At 38.3% G+C, this 18,030-nt stretch overlaps 1 protein-coding gene across 3 annotated transcripts in view; it reads left to right on the top strand.

Moving 5' to 3' along the window:
* The window catches only part of MRE11A (MRE11 meiotic recombination 11 homolog A (S. cerevisiae)), an 84,627-nt gene that overhangs the window by 51,020 nt on the left and 15,577 nt on the right, over positions 1 to 18,030 (top strand). For 2 of the 3 annotated variants that reach the window (XM_012000925.1, XM_012000926.1), the window contains exons 15-18: positions 2,531 to 2,750; positions 4,085 to 4,168; positions 12,905 to 12,963; positions 14,240 to 14,307. In XM_012000925.1, coding sequence (XP_011856315.1) covers positions 2,531 to 2,750; positions 4,085 to 4,168; positions 12,905 to 12,963; positions 14,240 to 14,307 — 431 coding nt within the window. The remainder of the gene's footprint in view (positions 1 to 2,530; positions 2,751 to 4,084; positions 4,169 to 12,904; positions 12,964 to 14,239; positions 14,308 to 18,030) is intronic. The other variant, XM_012000927.1, reaches the window with a different exon arrangement.

Here is an 18,030-nt window from a genome sequence, read left to right as displayed (position 1 = left end):
CTGACTGTCACAGAAAGAACCCTTATTTAAAGTACACAAGTGGAAACAAGAAGGCAGAGTGGCTCATTGTTCAGCCTCAGCTGGGAATGTGTGTGTCAAGCAATTCAAAATATTTACTGCTCTGTGCGTCTCCACAAATGATGCCAAAAGTATCGTGAGTATTGATTTTTAGGGTTACAGATAAATTTTGGCAAGTAAGTGACTTTGCAAATATAGAATTAATGAATAATGAGGATTAACTATTTTATGTGGGACAGGAAAGATGAATTGAAATCACTGTTGTTTCTTATATTTTTTGTTGTATTTCCTAAAGTGTTTTCTTTTTGCCTTGTAATGCCATATTGAACCCTGCATGTAGTGAGTTAGCTGTGATTTCACCTCAACTGAGATCATCTCGTCCTGAAGTTGCCACTTCACTCCCACTTTATGCTGCCCGCCTTGTTCACATCTCCTCATTTAGCCCTGGGTCTCCTTACTTCATGGTATCACAGAGCTTAGCAATGTTCTGGTCAACTATTCTTAGACCCAGAACTGCCATTCCAAGCATGAGGGACTGCTGTCATGTCCTCTTGGGATTTATATATCAATTTTGGAGAGCTCTACAATACCTGAAACTCTTCTCACCTTTCTCCCTTAGCCAGGTCAAATATTTGTCATATTCATTAACTCTTCTTTATAGAAGAGTTTGTGTGTTTGGGGGTTGGAACTATTTTCTCATTTTATGGAAATTGTATTTTGTTTTTATTCTCTTATTACCTTTTGATTGGTTTAAGGGACGATCAAGGCAAATTTGCTTTTATTTATATTTTATTTTATTTTTTGGAGACAGTCTCACTCTGTTGCGAGGCTGGAGTGCAGTGGCGCCATCTCGGCTCACTGCAACCTCTGCCTCCCGGGTTCAGGCGATTCTCCTGCCTCAGCCTCCCAAGTAGCTGGGATTATAGGGCACGCACCACCACACCTAGCTAATTTTTGTAATTTTAGTAGAGACGGGGTTTCACCCCGTCTGTTGGCCAGGATTGTCTCAATGTTGGCCAGGATGGTCTCAATCCCTTGAACTCATGATCCGCCCACCTCGGCCTCCCAAAGTGCTAGGATTACAGGCTTAAGCCACGGCGGCCCCCTATTCTATCTTAAGTCTCTATTCATTTTAGAGTTAGAATATTTGGTTAAGTCTCAACCTTGTCTTCTCTAAATGGATTCTTATCAAATTAAGAATGCATGGCATGTTCTTGGTCCTAAGGTGTTTATTCCTTCTTAGGCTTTCAATTGATATATTCTCCTTAATTCTTCCGTTTCTTTCTTTTTTTGTTTGTTTGTTTTTTTTTTATACAAGGTCTCACTGTCACCTAGGCTGAAGTGCAGTGGTGCAATCTCAGCTCACTGCAACAACTCCCCTCCCCGCTGCTTCCCCCAGGCTTGCACAATCCTCCCACCTCAGCCTCTCAAGTAGCTGGGACTACAGGCGCATGCCTTCACACCTGGCTAATTTTTTTTTTTGTTTGTTTGTTTGTTTTTGTATTTTTTGTAGAGACAGGGTCTCGCCATGTTGCCCAGGCTGGTCCCTAACTCCCGATCTCAAGCAATCCACCCACCTAGGCCTCCCAAAGTGCTGGGATTACAAGGTGTGAGCCGCCGCACCCACCCCTTAATTCTCTTTACCATATATTTGTGAGAGATTGTTGCTCATGTTTTTTCTCATTATAAAACTAATTTTTTAGAAAAGCGTAATATAGAAAATATGTAATATTCAAGAACAAAAAACAAAAGCACCCTAAAATTTTACTGCCCAGAGATAACAGCTATTTTTTGTAAGTTTTTTTCTTATTATTTCCTAGGAGCCAATTCTAAAAAGTAGCTCAAATTTCCTAGGAGCCAATTCTAAAAAGTAGCTCAAAGTAGCTCAGTAACAGTCTGTTACTGTCAAATATGGTATTGAATTAGGGATGATTGCCAGTATTCCTTCTAGTTCTGAAAATTTTGATTCTGTGAAATTTTGTTTTTCTTGGTAAATCTTTTCAAAGGGTCTCATGGGTAGTATGGTAGGTTGATCTGACAGGATAATAAGTATTAAATTTGATTGGTGGGGATGTTCTCCTTTACACATATATAAGTATTTTTTATTTTTATTTTTATCTTTGAGACAGGGTCTCTCTTTGTCACCCAAGCTGGAGTGCAGTGGTATGATCATAGCTCACACAGCCTCTATCTCCTAGGCTCAAGTGATCCTCCTGCCTCAGCCTCCTGTGTAGCTGGGACTACAGGTGTGCACCACCATGCCTGACTAATTTTTTTTTTTTTTTTTTTTTGTAGAGACAGGGTTTTGCCGTGTTGCCCAGGCTTGTCTTGAACTCTTGGGTGCAAGCGATCCTCCCGCCTCCACCTCCCAAAGTGCTGAGATTACAGGCGTGAGCCACTGTCAGCCTCCTTTATGTTTTTATAGTACGATTACTTCATGTCAATGCCTAAATTAATGATTTTTAGGATGATACATTATCTCCTTTGTGTGCTTTCTCCTTCTCCCCCTTAGGCTATGACCAGGGCCAGAGCGCTCAGATCTCAGACAGAGGAGTCTGCTTCTGCCTTTAGTGCTGATGACCTTATGAGTATAGATTTAGCAGAACAGATGGCTAATGACTCTGATGATAGCATCTCAGCAGCAACCAACAAAGGAAGAGGCCGAGGAAGAGGTCGAAGAGGCGGAAGAGGGCAGAATTCAGCATCAAGAGGAGGGTCTCAAAGAGGAAGAGGTGAGCGCTGAGTTCAGTCCTGTGCACATTCACACTTGGCAGTTGAGTGGAAAATACAGAATTAGATTTCGTCAGAGTTGAATTATAAGTTTTTATTTCTAAAACATGGTTCTTTAAAAAATCTATTTTTATAATATATAAAGATAGTCTTTCAGGCAGTTCTGACACGTGTCTTTTACTTAAATAAATTTTGAATGGCCACATGCACTTAGGGTTTTAATTGTTCTTAGCACATACCTTATAAAAGCTTCACTGTGTTTGTCACATAGTACCTTTTGGGTACATTTAATGTCATATGTATTCTCACATGTACACAGTAATAGGCAAATATGAGTTGTTAAAGAAAATAGTTAGCTAAAAGCCTTTGGCAACAGGAGGAAAACTCCAGATCATACAATTATTATTTTTGTTACTGTCATAAGATACAAATACCCACATGCTTATCAAGTAGTCTTTATAATAAAGTCGATTTAAGAAGGAAAACTGCCCCCAATTTGATTTCTAAAACTAGTCATTAACATTGTCATCATTGTATTTACTGTGAGACTATTGTCATTAAATAGTTCATGCCAATAGAAATTGGTCATTCAGTGACTTTCTCACACATTATGTCAATTCATCTCTAAAGATTTTTAAAAATTCTTTTTATTAAATATGCATCCATAGGAATTTTAAGCTGGTGAAATGAATATTAATTTGGTTTAAAATCTCCAGGGAGAGAAATCCTCATCTTTTAATGATGATTATTTTCACTATTCTCATATTTACAAAATTTTTCCTTAAAAATTTTTATTTTTGTTTTTTAATTTTTTTTGAGATGGAGTCTTGTCTTTGCTCTGTTGCCCAGGCTGGAGTGCAGTGGTGCAATTTCAGCTCACTGCAACTTCTGCCTCCCGGGTTCAAGCAATTCTCCTGGCTCAGCCTCCCAGGTAGCTGGGATTACAGGGACCCATCATCACACCCGGTTAATTTTTGTATTTTTAGTAGAGATGGGGTTTCACCATGCTGGCCAGGCTAGTCTTGAACTCTTGACCTCAAGTGATCCTCCCGCCTCTGCTTCCCAAAGTGCTAGGATTACAGGTGTGAGCTACCACGCCTGGCCTATTTCCTTACATTTTAATTGGATGAATTAAATTGGATAAACTAAAGTGTGGCCTAAAAGAATAGTCTCTGAAAATTGGTCAGATTCTAGATGTTTGTTCTTATATATATGTCTAGCTTTTTACAGACAAACTATTTGACATAGGTTTATTTAGCTTTCATTTTTTGGTGTTGTATGAAATAAACCTTAGCTGCTGATAGACTTGTACATTGACTCTTTATTTTTCTAACAGCAGACACTGGTCTGGAGACTTCTATGCGTAGCAGGAGCTCAAAGACTGCTGTGTCAGCATCTAGAAATATGTCTATTATAGATGGTGAGTATAGACTGCAAGTGATTATTTATAAATTCCAACATTAGGAAGACCAAGGTAATCACCATTAGTAGCCCTTATTTGCGTTGCCATCATTGGAAAGTTAAAAGAGCAATTAGGATCACAGGATAAATTATTTTTTAAAAGATGTTTGCTATGCATTAGAGTTACTGAAGAGGGTAAGCTTTTAAAATTATGTTTTATAGGCCAGGCACGGTGGCTCACACCTGTAATCCCAACACTTTGGGAGGCTGAGGCAGGCAGATCACAAGGTCAGGAGATCGAGACCAGCCTGGCCAACATGGTGAAACCCTGTCTACTGAAAATACAAAAATCAGCTGGGCGTGGTGGTGCATGCCTATAGTCCCAGCTACTCAGGAGGCTGAGGTAGGAGAATCTCTTGAACCCAGGAGGTGGAGGTTGCAGTGAGCCAAGATTGTGCCACTGCACTCCAGCCTGGTGACAAAGTGAGACTCCGTCTCAAAAAAAAAAAAAAGACAAAACAAAACAACAAAAAAATTAGGTTTCATAATTTCTTACTTTCAGACAAATGTTTCTGTTTGGCAGAGAGATCCTGGAAAGAGGAAAGTGAAGTAGTTGGTCACTGTATGGACAGTGGTCGATGCTGCCCTGTCAGTCTCTGCTTTCCATGTAGAGAAGTCATGTGACCTATATTTAAGAGAAATTATGACTAGGCCTTTGGAATTAATTTCTGTATCTCCTGTGGTCTAAAAATTGTCCTCAAGGGGATCTGTTTAACTGTTTTTAATATTGTAGATTATGAAATCAACCTAAAATGTTAGTCATATTTACAAAAAGTATGAGTTAAGATAGGTGGTGATACTTTTTTCTACCTAGCATTTAGAATATATTCATATGGATATTATTTATATTAGTTATTTGAGGTTGTTTCACTTTTACAATGTTTATAAATATTAATAAATATTATAATTATAATATTTATAATCTTATAGCTAGGATTAATTGTTGACAAACTGGGGAACTGAACTAATTCTCAGAAGATGAAGTTTATCAAGGGCAGTATAAACCGCATTTATGTCCAAAAAGACAGCTGCACAGATAGAGCTGTGAGAGGTTTGTGAGTTTAACAGCAACCCAGGTGAGAAAGACTTAGGTCAGTAAGAGTTATGCAGGCAGACCCAACTGTCCAAATCTATTGATGTCTTAAACAGTATTTAATGAGTCTTGCAGGGGTATCCAAGGGAGAGAATACAGTCATGGGTTCTTAGTTTCTCTTTCTGGTTGGGCCAGTAAAGCCCTTTTCTCATCCCTCTTTTCCTCGTATCACTAGCGACAGAAACTAAAAACCATGGCTTCAGGCTGCTAAAAGCCTAAAACAAAAGAAAACGGAACAAAAACAACAAAATGAGGTGGGTTGGACAAGCTTGCACAGCAAGGAAGTTCTCCCTGTGTACTAAATTGGATATAACTTGCCAAGAATACTGTACTCCTCTTTGGAATTATATTTCAAAGAGACTGTTAACTGTATATGATCATTCAGAAGAGATACCAAATAGTATAAAAAATGATTGGCCAGGCGCAGTGGCTCATGCCTGTAATCCTACCACTTTGGGAGGCTGAGGCGGGCAGATTGCCTGAGCTCAGGAGTTCGAAACCAGCCTGGGCAACAAGGTAAAACCCTGTCCCCTACTAAAAATACAAAAAATTATCCGGGCATGGCAGTGTGTACCTGTAGTCCCAGCTACTTGGGAAACTGAGGCAGGAGAACACTTGAACCAGGCAGGCGAAGGTTGCAGTGAACCAAGATCATGCCACTGCACTGGGTGACAGAGCATCTCCAGAAAGAAAAAAAAGGTTGAAGGAACTTAGGATATCTAACCTGGGAAAGATTCAGATCTTTATGTAGATAATGTTCTATCATATAAAATGTGGAATGAATAGATTTGATTTTAGTCCCAAAGGCAATGCTTTTTAATCTATTTTGGCTTATGGATTCTCTAAAAATCTGATGAAAGCTATGTCTTCTCTCCTTAAATAAGTACTCACATGCAGTTGCACCCAATTTCAAAGGGTTCAACCACTCCCATGAAGCGCATTTGTGTTCTCCAGCTTAAGAACTTCTGGCCCAATGGGGATGGATGGGTATAGCTAGACACATACTGATTTAAGTTTCTCATAGAATGGACCTAGAAGACTTAAGAACAACTGTGTTCCCCTGTTTTACGTGTGTGGAAACTCAGCCAAGCACTTTTGCCCTGAGTTGATAAAACCACTAATAGTAGCAATAATAGCTAATATTTATGAAACTGCATGCCTCTTAACAGGTCTATGGAGCAGGTACTTACTATATTATTTATGTTTTACAGAAAAGAAAACTGAGGCTTTACAAAGAGAGGTAGCTTACCCTAGAAATCATAACTTGTCAGTACCAGGTCTGAGAATGATCTCACATTCTCTGGACTCCACAAACAGTAGCTGACCACTGTACTAATTTCCAGAACAAGATAAGATTAGAGACCTAGCTACTGGTTCTCCATAGAGGAATTTTTGCATTATACATAATAACTTATGTAATTAATATAAAGATGGACTAATTTGCCTTGGAAGTAAGTATCACTCCATTAAAGGAATTTTCAACATTTATCAAATGACAGCTGACATTGAAGAAAATATATAAAATCAGGTTGATTAAATGACTCAAACCTTACAAAAAAATTCCATTGCTATATTTTTACCCAGTATTATTTAGTACTTCAGAAGAGCCAGCTAAGATCCTTAGCTTTTTGCTTCACAAGCATGTTGTCTTTATTGCCATTTAGGAAATGGTGTCTGGAAAGATGCTATTCCATTCTTGATAGGTTTAATATAAAAGCGGAGAGGAAAAAAGAAAGAAAGAAAAGGCAGCCTGGAAAATTGTAAAGGATTCATGCTGAGTTCAACCTTGCATTCAACAAATGACAGCTTTGTGACTTGAGACAAGTCAGTCACTCTCCTAGTTTGTTTAGATATGATTGGGAATAATAATCTCTATTGTATTGGGTTATTCTGAAGATTAAATGATCAAAAAGCCTGGCATGTAGTAGGCATTTATCAAGTGTTATTAATATTAAAAATGAGAAAACAGGAACATAGAAAAAGAGTGAATAAAATAATGAACACTTCCATGTTAAACCACCAAAATTGGTTAGCATGCAATCGACAGTCATAGATGTGGATTATCCACCTTTACCTTAGCCCAGATCATCTTTTTTTGTCCTGTCTTGTTTTTGTTTTTGTTTTTTCTGCCCTGTGGAATCCAGTGTCCTGGCTTGTTTTATGTGACGCTTTCCTTGACTCCAGTGGGTAGAATTCATCACTTAAAGTGAGTCTTTGAGTTTCCATTGTAATTAAGAAATCAGTTATTAGTTAAGCTTGTTGGTTTTTTTTTTTTTTTTAAAAAATCTGTTTTTCCCTCAGCTTGCTGTTTTTGGTGTTCTGCAGTATCACTGTGATCAATCTAAAGACAGTATTCTTGTTTATCCTGCTTGGGATTTATTGGGCTTCATGAATCTCTGAACTGGTATCTTCCATCACTTCTAGAAAATCCTTAGCTATTATCCCTTCAGGTATTACCTCTATGCTATTCTTATTCTCCTTCCTTCTGAGTCTTCAGTTAGATATAAGACCTTTTTATTCTGTCCTCACATGACTCTTGTATTTTCTGTTTTCTCTTTCTGTGCTACATTCTGAGTAATTATTTCTGATCACTTTTTTTTTTTTTTTTTTGGAGACAGAGTCTTTCTCTGTCGCCTAGGCTGGAGTGCAGTGGCATCATCTTGGTTCACTGCAACCTCTGCCTCCTGGGTTCAAACAATTTTCCTGCCTTAGCCTCCTGAGTTGCTGGGATTACAGATGTGCACCCAGCCTATTTGGTTCTTTTAAAATATGCTCTGTCACCACCAGGTACATGGCTCACGCCTGTAATCCCAGCACTTTGGGAGCCCGAGGCAGGCGGATCACGAGGTCAGAAGATCAAGACCATCCTGTCTAACACAGTGAAACCTCGTCTCTACTAAAAATACAAAAAAAAATTAGCCGGGTGTGGTGGTGAGTGCCTGTATTCCCAGCTACTCGGGAGGCTGAGGCAGGAGAATGGCGTGAACCTGGGAGGCAGATCTTGCAGTGAGCTGAGATCGCGCCACTGCACTCTAGCCTGGACTATAGAGTGAGACTCCGTCTCAAAAAAAAAAAGAAAAAAACAATCTAAAAGTTCTATACATCATTGTCAGCTGGCCTCATGTCATGTTAGCTTTAATTAAAATATGCTTTGTCACTTTTAATACTTTTTAGAAGTTTTCTGAAGATATTTTAGGCCTGTTTTTAATTTTTCATGTGTACACAGTAAGGATTGTTTTTGTTATTTTGTATCTAATAACCTAGTGTCTGAATGTCTTTGGCCTCTTTCTGTTGTCTGTTTCTGTTGGTTCTCATTTATGGTGACTTATTTCCTTTCATGCTTTGTTATTTACTGTCCCTAGAAAATTATCAGCAGGAATAATTTGAGACCTTGGATGAAGCCATCTTCATCCAGAGAAGATTCATGTTTGTTCTCTAGGTTTGTAGGGCACCACAGGTCTTAGACCACTTTAAGCTAAATTTGAGGGTTTCTTGGACCAATCAGGTGATACATACTCGTTACTAAAATACAAGTTCAGTCACCTGTTGCTTGCAAAGTCCAATTAACAAGAGCAAGGTGTGGTATAAAGAGACTTTTTATTCCAAAGCTAACTTAGGGGAAGAAATACAGGCTTCCTACCTTAAGGGTACTGCTTCCCCTTTTGCAGCAGAAAGTGGAGGCTTTTAAAGGGGGCCTATCAGGAATGGCATGCAGGGGAGGAAGCGAACAAGTAGGGGGTCTGCGTGCTAGTTTTATCTACCAGGCAGTTGAATTGGCATCTTCATGGGAAGAAATAGGCTCTAAAGGTGGCTGAAAACTCTTTAGGTTGGAGAGAGTTTCATAGCAGGACTTTGGGTTGTGAATTGACTGGTATCTCTAGAGGCAGCCCCCTGGTGGGTGACAGTTTGACTCTGGAGCTTCCAAGCACATAGTTAGATGAACTCCCCTTTAGGGAGTGTCTGATGAAGAGGAAGTAATAGACTATCATTGCATTTCTAAAGAACTAAGTAGAAAGTGGGGGAAAGGAGAAAAGAGAAAAGAAGAGAGAGAAAAAAATAATTGAACTATCTCTTAGAAAAATGGGGTATTCAGTTACATGCTTATGAAATCCTGTTTACCTCTGCTTCTCTCTGTAACCATTGGGGCTCCACCTTAGGAAGGGAAATACATCAGGGTTTTCACTTTGGGCAGGCTGTGGGCTATGGTAGCCCTCTCTCTTTTTCTTCAGGATTCTCAAAACCAGTGTTAACATTTTCCCAATTGAAAAGGGAACTCAGGGAAAGGACTCTACTTACCTCTCTGAGTTCTAGCTTTTCTTCAGTTTTGGCCTGGTAATTCCTTGCTATGTGATCAGCTCTTCAATGCCATTGAGAATTTTTTTTTTTTTTTTTTAATGTTTAAGGTACTAATTTGGATTGTTGTCAGCAGAAGTGAGTTTGAAGACAATGAGAGATCATGTTGTCTGAATAACCTAGCCTGCAATGACTGTTACCCATTGACAACATAGAATAAAGCTTCTATTTGTGTAGAGAGGCTGGAGACCAGTTATGTTGCCCTAAAAGTTTTACAGATTGGCTTGACTAATTTTTTTAAGGAAACAGTATTCATCCATGAAAAGAGCCTATGTAAATAAACTAAATACGAAACGTCAGATTTCCTGAATTATGTTGTAGGCAAAAATCTTATTATGGTACCTTTTGCAGCAGAGCATGATGGTTAAGAATGCAGGCTCTGAAGTCAGGCCCCTTGGGTCAGCCATAGCCAGCTCTTTACTGCTGGCTCAGCACCCTTGCACTGTAAGTGCTGTGAGAAAGGGGTCTGCATCGTTCCTGCTCATCACTGTATCCACTATGCTTGGCACATAACATAGTAGATGCTTGTTAAATACTTGACAATGACTGAGTAAAAATTACTTAGAGATTGTGTAGCATAAGGGTTAAGACCATGGTTCTAAAGTCAGGAAGATCTTGATTTGGATCCTGACTTCTCAGTTTTACTAGTTGTGTGTCCTCCAGCAAATACATTAAGTTTTTCATCTTTAGGAGTGAGTGTTCTCATCTGTAGGATGGGACAATGATTGTGTCTACCTCATTGCGTTATTTTGAGGATTAATGAGAACATGTATGTGAAGTACCAGGCAGTGTCTATGCATATTAAGCCCTCAGTAAGTGCAAACTGGTGTTATTCTACAAGCATCAGATCCCTTAGCTATAACATTGACAATGTTGTATTGACTTCAGAGTAATTATATTAAATGAGCTTAAGTGTTTACAGTACTGATCACAGCACCTGGTAAAAATGTGATAGATGATAGCTGCTATTAGTATTAGTGGTAGTGTTTTGCAATAAGGTTATAAAGATGAATGTTATGTGAATCATTGGTCTAAATTTGTCTTTTATCTAATTGATTTGATATAATGGTTTTGCTAACTTAACTGATTACCTCCAGTACAAGGCCTTTTTTTGAAAAATGAACTGATTTTTTAAGTATAAATTTGTAAAACATTTTTATCAGGTTGGATTTGGTGTTTTGTTTTTTTTTTAAGCCTCTGACAGAATACCTGTGGAGTAGTAACTATACTTGTCATCACTTTGGAACAGAAGCAACAAATTCAGACTGTAACTTCTAGATCCCTATTTTAAATGGAGGAGTGAAGAAATAAATAAAGGTCAAATTCTCTTATAACAAGGTCCATGGAGTATGGAAATTTATGTGCTGCAATTTTATTGGAAAAGATAGAAATTACACTTACAGCCACAGGAATTGTAAATAAGAGGTGACAGCCCAGATTTTTCCATTGAAGTTAGTCAGCAGAGGATAGTGACTAAGTGAATAAAAGTACCTCTGAAGCCACTGCCTTCACATTTCATTTATACCACTGTGGGTACCACTGCTGCTACTATGTTTGCTACCACAAATAGCTACATGTATTTGAATGCTTTCTATCTGCTAGACACTTCTTACCCTCTCAGCAGTTTTCTGCATGAAGTATTAACATTGTTTTACAGGTGAGGAAATTGAGTCTTAAAGAAGCCAAGGAGATTGGCCATAGTCGAGCTAGTAAGTCAAAATGAGCCTAACTCCAAAACCAGAGCTTTTAACCACCACACTGTGTTGTCTTCCTAACAGAACATAGTGCTTAGTTTTCTGATAAAATTATTTCACAAACATTCACTCATCTTTTGCCTTCCACTGGGATAAAAAGAAACGTATCTTGTTTTCTAGGATCTCAGAGTTAGAGGAGTCACTGAATAAATATTGAACAGAAATATTCTTTGAAATCATCATGATCTCTGGCCTTTTTATTCAGTCGCTCTGTCTAGCCTTTTGAGTAGAATAGGATGTGAAACCAGTAACTGAGTAAAGCAGATAAGAATACTGTTTCTGCCTCTCATTTCTCCTCTTAGATATTACAAGTTTGGAGATAGAACCTAGAATAGGAAGCATGTACAAACACAATAAATTTAGGTTAGATAGAAAGATTCGTTAGTTTTGTGACTAGGAGAATTTTGGACTTTGCAGGATTTTTTGAGTATTTCTTTGTTTTTCTGTGCCCTATTTAGTTTGTGAGTCATCTTGGGGAAGATATTTTTAATATCAGCAAACTGGTAAGGCGTAGGAGAAAATAAACCTAAATTAGATGTTTGAAATTTATTATAGGTTTTTGTTTTGTTTTGTTTTGTTTTGTTTTGTTTTGTTGAGACAGAGTTTCGCTCTGTTGCCCAGGCTGGAGCACAGTGGCACAATCTCGGCTCACTGCAACTGCCTCCTGGGTTCAAGCGATTCTCCTGGCTCAGCCTCCCGAGTAGCTGGGATTACAGGCCCCTGCCACCATGCCTGGCTAATTTTTATATATATTTTTAGTAGAGTTGGGGTTTCACCATGTTGGCCAACCTGGTCTTGAACTCCTGACCTCAAGTGATCCACCCGCCTCGGCCTCCCAAAGCGCTGGGATTACAGGTGTGAGCCACTGCGCCTGGCCTTATTGTAGGTTTTGATGTCAAGGAAAAAGAAAGGGAAAGGTAAAGAGCTAGCTAAACTTCAAGTATCTAACCAAGTTTAAAAGGAAAAGAGGTGTGAATACAAAGGAATTTTTATCATAGAATAAAATATATGCTTTTTTCTAAAATTCTCCTCTGGAATATTTCTTAGATATTGAATATGGCTACTAAGGTAGAGGAAAATGAGAAACTACTGGAACCCGATGGCTCCTAATGTAGCAATAGGGATAAAGGTGTCATCAACAACAAAGAAGGGATTCGGAGGCTTTCCTTCAATACATCTGTAGTTCATTTGGTTAGGTGATTAGATTTTATCCTTCAGGTATTTTTCTATGAAATATTTTTAGTGTGTGCATATTTATAAACACTACAGTATTCAAATAAGCTGGGAAATAATGAGACTGACAGTTGAGCCTTGAGTTATGTGTACCTATAATTCTATCTCCCTTTAGATTTTAAAAAATATCAAATAGTTTTATAATTAGGCAGCATGCAGTTTTGCAGATAGGACTCAGAAAGTCTTTAGCTAAAGAAGTATACAAGTTTTTCTAAATTATTTTAAGAATAACATAATGCACATTTCATCTTTTTCATTCTAGCCTTTAAATCTACAAGACAGCAGCCTTCCCGAAATGTCACTACTAAGAATTATTCAGAGGTAAGAAAAAAAGTTTTATAGTTGTGTATTAATAATTTATGTTTTCTGCATTATAAATTGTCAACTCTCTGATTTACAAAGTAAATAAAAGAAGAACAATTATGGAACATTAAAGCTGGAAGGAGCTTTACCAGTTATCTCTAGGGCTTCTAGGATTTGTTTTTTTTTTTTCTTGGTTGCTCTCTTTGTTTAAATAATGGTTATTATAGAAATCCATAAATGTTATGTATACAGTAATGTTTTCAAGGATAACAGTGTTGAATCAAAAGAGCCCATGCATGGAATACTAATATTGAAGGTGAGTTCAATGGATATAGAGATTTTATCTATACCCGGTTTCCTTTTGTTACTTACCTTCCCAAAATACTAGCTCTGCGTTAACAGCTGATGGTAGACTTAAGATGAACGAAAAGGCTGGAGTCCAGTGATCCATGTGGTTTGCCCTAGGTTTAGCCTGGGCCTTCTGCTCTTCCTTTGGATTCCGAGAAGAGTCCAATATGGGCTTGACTCTCCTATTACTTCACTTTCAAAACTGTATCTTAACTCCTGAGCCAATACTCTTCCCTCTACATCAAGGTTTCTCCATAGTGGCACCGTTGACATTGAGGACCAGATAATTTGTTGTGAGGGATTGTCCTGTGCATTGTAGGATATTTAACTGCATCCTTGGTCTCAGGGGCTGTTCGTTCAGTATTTGGTCTTTGGCTTCATCCTCATCTGTACTTAAGTTAGATGAACATATGGCAAATGTGTGTATCAAATGTCAAGATAACAGAAAATGTAGAGAAATAGTATTTTGGATGATAGAATCAACAGTCAGAAATATCTTTATTGAGTCTTAACACTAACAAATGGTATTTAAGAGGGACAGATTTAACAGAAAGATATCTAGTATTTCCCACATGGTCTGATACCTCATTTAAAGCTGGAGATGGAACACTGATGGTCTCACCTCTCATAAGAAACCAAAAGGAAAGTCACAGGGTCTGCATATGAGCCTATGCAAGTCATTCACCAATGTAACTGGGTTTCCTTAGGTGCTCAGGTTCCTGGGATGACCAGGAGAGAGGTGAGCAAAAAGTAACATTTGTGAATGAAGAGAGACATTGGAGGGAGGTCAGACTGAGTGTTAGTTTTAATGGTTATAGCTTTCTGTCTCCTTTTTTGTGGCTCATATATAACTAAGATTTAATCGTTTAATTCATTTCTTCATTTTCATGTTTATTCAGAGAGTCAGTTCTCACAAAAACCATTTGTTGCTTTGTTTCCTTGCCAGGTGATTGAGGTAGATGAATCAGATGAGGAAGAAGACATTTTTCCTACCACTTCAAAGACAGATCAAAGGTAGGTGCAGTGATATTCTGCAAAAAGAAACATCTGAAAAAATTTTTAAATTATCCCAAATTCCATAGTTACACATTTTTCTATGCCATATAAGTTTAACAGACTTACTTTCAACTAGTAAAGTATGTAGAGGAATGAAAACAGACCAAGGGCTAGTTTATAGAGCTGGTGCAGCATCAGTAAAAGGATTTTCAGTGAAAATTGAAATAGCCTGTAATTTTTTTTCCTTTTGACTTTATTAGTGCTTTTCTTTTTATTTATTTATTTATTTTTTGAGACAGTGCCTCACTCTGTCACCTAGACTGGAGTGCAGTAGTGCAATCTTGGCTCACTGCAACCTCCACCTCCTGGGCTCAAGCAATTCTCCCACCTCAGCCTCCTGAATAGTTGGGATTACAGATGTGCACCACCACACCTGGCTAATTTTTCGTATTTTTGGTAGACACAGGGTTTTGCATTGTTGCCCAGGCTGGTCTGGAACTCTAGAGCTCAGGCGATCCATCCACCTCGACCTCCCAAAGTGCTTGGATTACAGACATGAGCCACCGCGCTTGGCCTCAGTGCTTTTCTTAATGGAAGACTATGTTCTTTCCAAATAACAGAAAATAATTTTGTATTTTGCCAACATTTGATTTCAGCTTTTTGTCATTGTCTTATTTTTATATTCTTAACTACACATGGTGCTGTACTAAACACAAAAAAGGGGATCACATAGAGTCACTCTGTCTTCAGAGGATTTGCATGCTCTTCCTGTGTGTTTTGGGATTTTTGGCCTATTGCTGTTAAGCTTGACTTGATTCACTATTACCATTTGCTTTTATACATTAACATTTTGGTTGAATACTGCAAAGCTCGATTAATGAGAGTTTCTACTTAATAAAGTAATCAACTGCCTTATTTTGCCTTATTTTCTGTTTGAGCATTATATTAGGTCTGATGAGGGAGGGGCATAGCAAATGCTTTAATATGGCCTCTGTCTTCAGGTAACTTCAGTTGTAGTGGAAAAGAGAAATGAACATATCTGAATTCATCAAAGAATGATTTAGTACATAATTAGGTGTAGAATTTTATATTACAGACCCATAAGTGTGAGTGCTTGTGGGCTGGTGAAAAAAGGAACAAGGAATGTGAGCTAGAATAAGCTTCAGGGAGGGAGTAAAACTGACCTGAGGTTTCAAAGATAAGATTTGGTTTAGTAGGGTGGAGAATGGTGGTCCCAGCTGAGAGTAAGGGCATGAACAGGAACTCCAGAAAGAAGGGTGATTGAGGAAAAACCTTATGTTAGCGTTTCTCAAGCTTTTTTTTCATGATCTCAGCCATTTCTTGATTATCCAAGGAGAAGAATTAAGTTAACTTAGATGTAATTCAATTTCTCCCTAACATTAGAAATTAAATACTTAAAGAATGAAATTTTGGGGGGTAGGGTTGAGTTTGAGAGGGCCACAAACTATTGTAATAGCTACGATTTTTCATCCCACTCTATCCCCTGGAGCCAATTTTTGTTTTTTGTGATATTGACCCCACTGAGAATATAAGCTGTATGTGACTTAAAGGTTAATGTTAGAACAAGTAAGTATAGTTCCATGTTCACTTATTAGATCCTTTAAACATCATGCTAGGTTCTGGGGATAGAAAGATAAAAGAAATGTTTCTTCCTTCAGAGAATTTACACTTTAGTGGTATGCTAATTACAGGGCACTGCTAATCCACCAAGATAAATGTTTTATTCAGGTGTAACGAAATCTATGGGATGTGCCAATATCTTCCTGGGAAAGGTCACTGAAGGTTTTACAAAGAAGATAGGTGACATCTGAGCTGGTGATCAGCCGATCAGTTAGCATGCATTAAAGGAAATGATCTGGTGTAGAGAGAAGAAACAGTGGCACAGGACACAGGCATCTACTTTGAAGGATGGTCAGGGAAAGCCTCTGAGGAGGCTACATTTAAGCCGAAATTTTAATAAGGGAAACGTGGCCTTGCGTAAAGCAGAGGGACAAGTGCATGCAGCCTGTATTAGTCCATTTTCTCGCTGCTGATAAAGACATACCTGAAACTGGGCAATTACAAATCAAAGAGGTTTAATGGACTCACATTTCTATGTAGCTGGGGAGGCTTCACAATCATGGCAGAAGGTGAAAGACATGTCTCACATGGCGGCAGACAAAAGAAGAGAAAAAGAGCCAAGTGAAAAAGATTTCCCCTTATAAAACCATCAGATCTTGTGAGACTTATTCACTACCATGAGAATAGTATGGGGGAGCTGCCCCTGTGATTCAGTTATCTCCCACCAGGTCCCTCCCAGAATACTTAGGAATTATGGGATCTACACTTCAAGATGAGATTTGGGTAGGGACACAGCCAAACCATATCACAGTCTATTGAAGAAGCAGGTTTAATAATGTTATTTAGGAGCCAGTGACTCAAGTGTGGTGGAAAAGGAGGTGGTTTGAGATGAGAATAGAAAAGAGAGGAAGGGTAAATCATACTGCAGGAGCAGGTGAGCACTACAAAGGTTTTGAATGTCCTTATAAATGCAGTGGGAATCCACAGAAGGATTTTAAGAGAGGAGTGGCACCTTCTGATTTACATTTACAAAGGATCACTGTGGTTGCAGAACAAGTGTAAATAAACTTAGCTGAAAGGAGGGTGCTGCAGGGAGTTTGAGCTAAGAGAGATGATGGAGGCTTGCACAGGCTAGTGGTAGGTGAAATGGAGAAAACAGATGGTTTCAGGATATATTTTGAAGATAGACATGACAAAACTTGAGTATGGATTAAATATTTGGAATGAGGGAAAATAAGGAATCAAGATTGATTTTCTGGTTTCTTGCTTGAGCATTCACATTGTGCCATATATTGAGAAGGGCATAAAAGAAGAAAGGACAGATGTGTTGTAGGGAATGATAGGCATATAATTAAAAGTTCCACTTTAGATATGAAAAGTTTGAGATGCCTAGAAACTTACATGAAGGGAGGTTATAGGCAACTGAATGTGTGAATTCAGAACTCAGATGAGGGGTTTGAAATGATACTTAGATTTACCTCTGGACAGCATGCAGATGGTACTTAAAACCGTGGGGATGGATAGGATCACCTCAAAAAGGAAGGCAGAGCAGAAGAGGGTTTGTTTTCCTAGCCTGCAGTTTTAACCTTACCCAACCTTTGGGTAGAGTAGAAAAAAACAATAAAGACATGAGAAAAGTCCAGGAGAATATAAAGTTGCAGAAGGCCATACTGGCCTTTATAGGAGTAAAAAATACCAAGATGGGCACAGATGCAGGTCAGTTTCTATGTTTATGGTAAGTAGTGGAGGGACTTATTTTAGCTCATGAAGGTTTACTTGAATTTCTCAGGACTCCTTTGGTTCCAGCTGATAGAAACCTAACTCAGATTCTCTTACAGAAAAGGAGATGTATCGGAAGATTATCAGGATACCTCAGGTTTTAGAAGGAAGTCCTTGTTTGGTTGTTGTTGTCTTTGTAAATTGAAGCACACACAAATCAGATCTAGCTTTCTAAGTTTTTTTTTTTTTTTCCAGAAATGGGTCAAAATACTATTTTGATATTTTTGATATATGCTTAAGGATATTAAAGAAAAAATAGTTCGCTTTTGTTATCACAGTAGATTGTTTACTCTTCAGCTGTATAAATGTCTGCCGATTTCTTTAGACATGAAATAGTAATATAACTCACCGTTGTTTGGCACTTCCTATGTGCCAGACACT

This window comes from Mandrillus leucophaeus, unplaced genomic scaffold (genome assembly GCF_000951045.1).
Source record: "Mandrillus leucophaeus isolate KB7577 unplaced genomic scaffold, Mleu.le_1.0 Scaffold643, whole genome shotgun sequence".
NCBI lineage: Eukaryota > Metazoa > Chordata > Mammalia > Primates > Cercopithecidae > Mandrillus > Mandrillus leucophaeus.
Note: the sequence above shows the minus strand (reverse complement) of the source record. Positions and strands in the feature narration are given on the sequence as shown.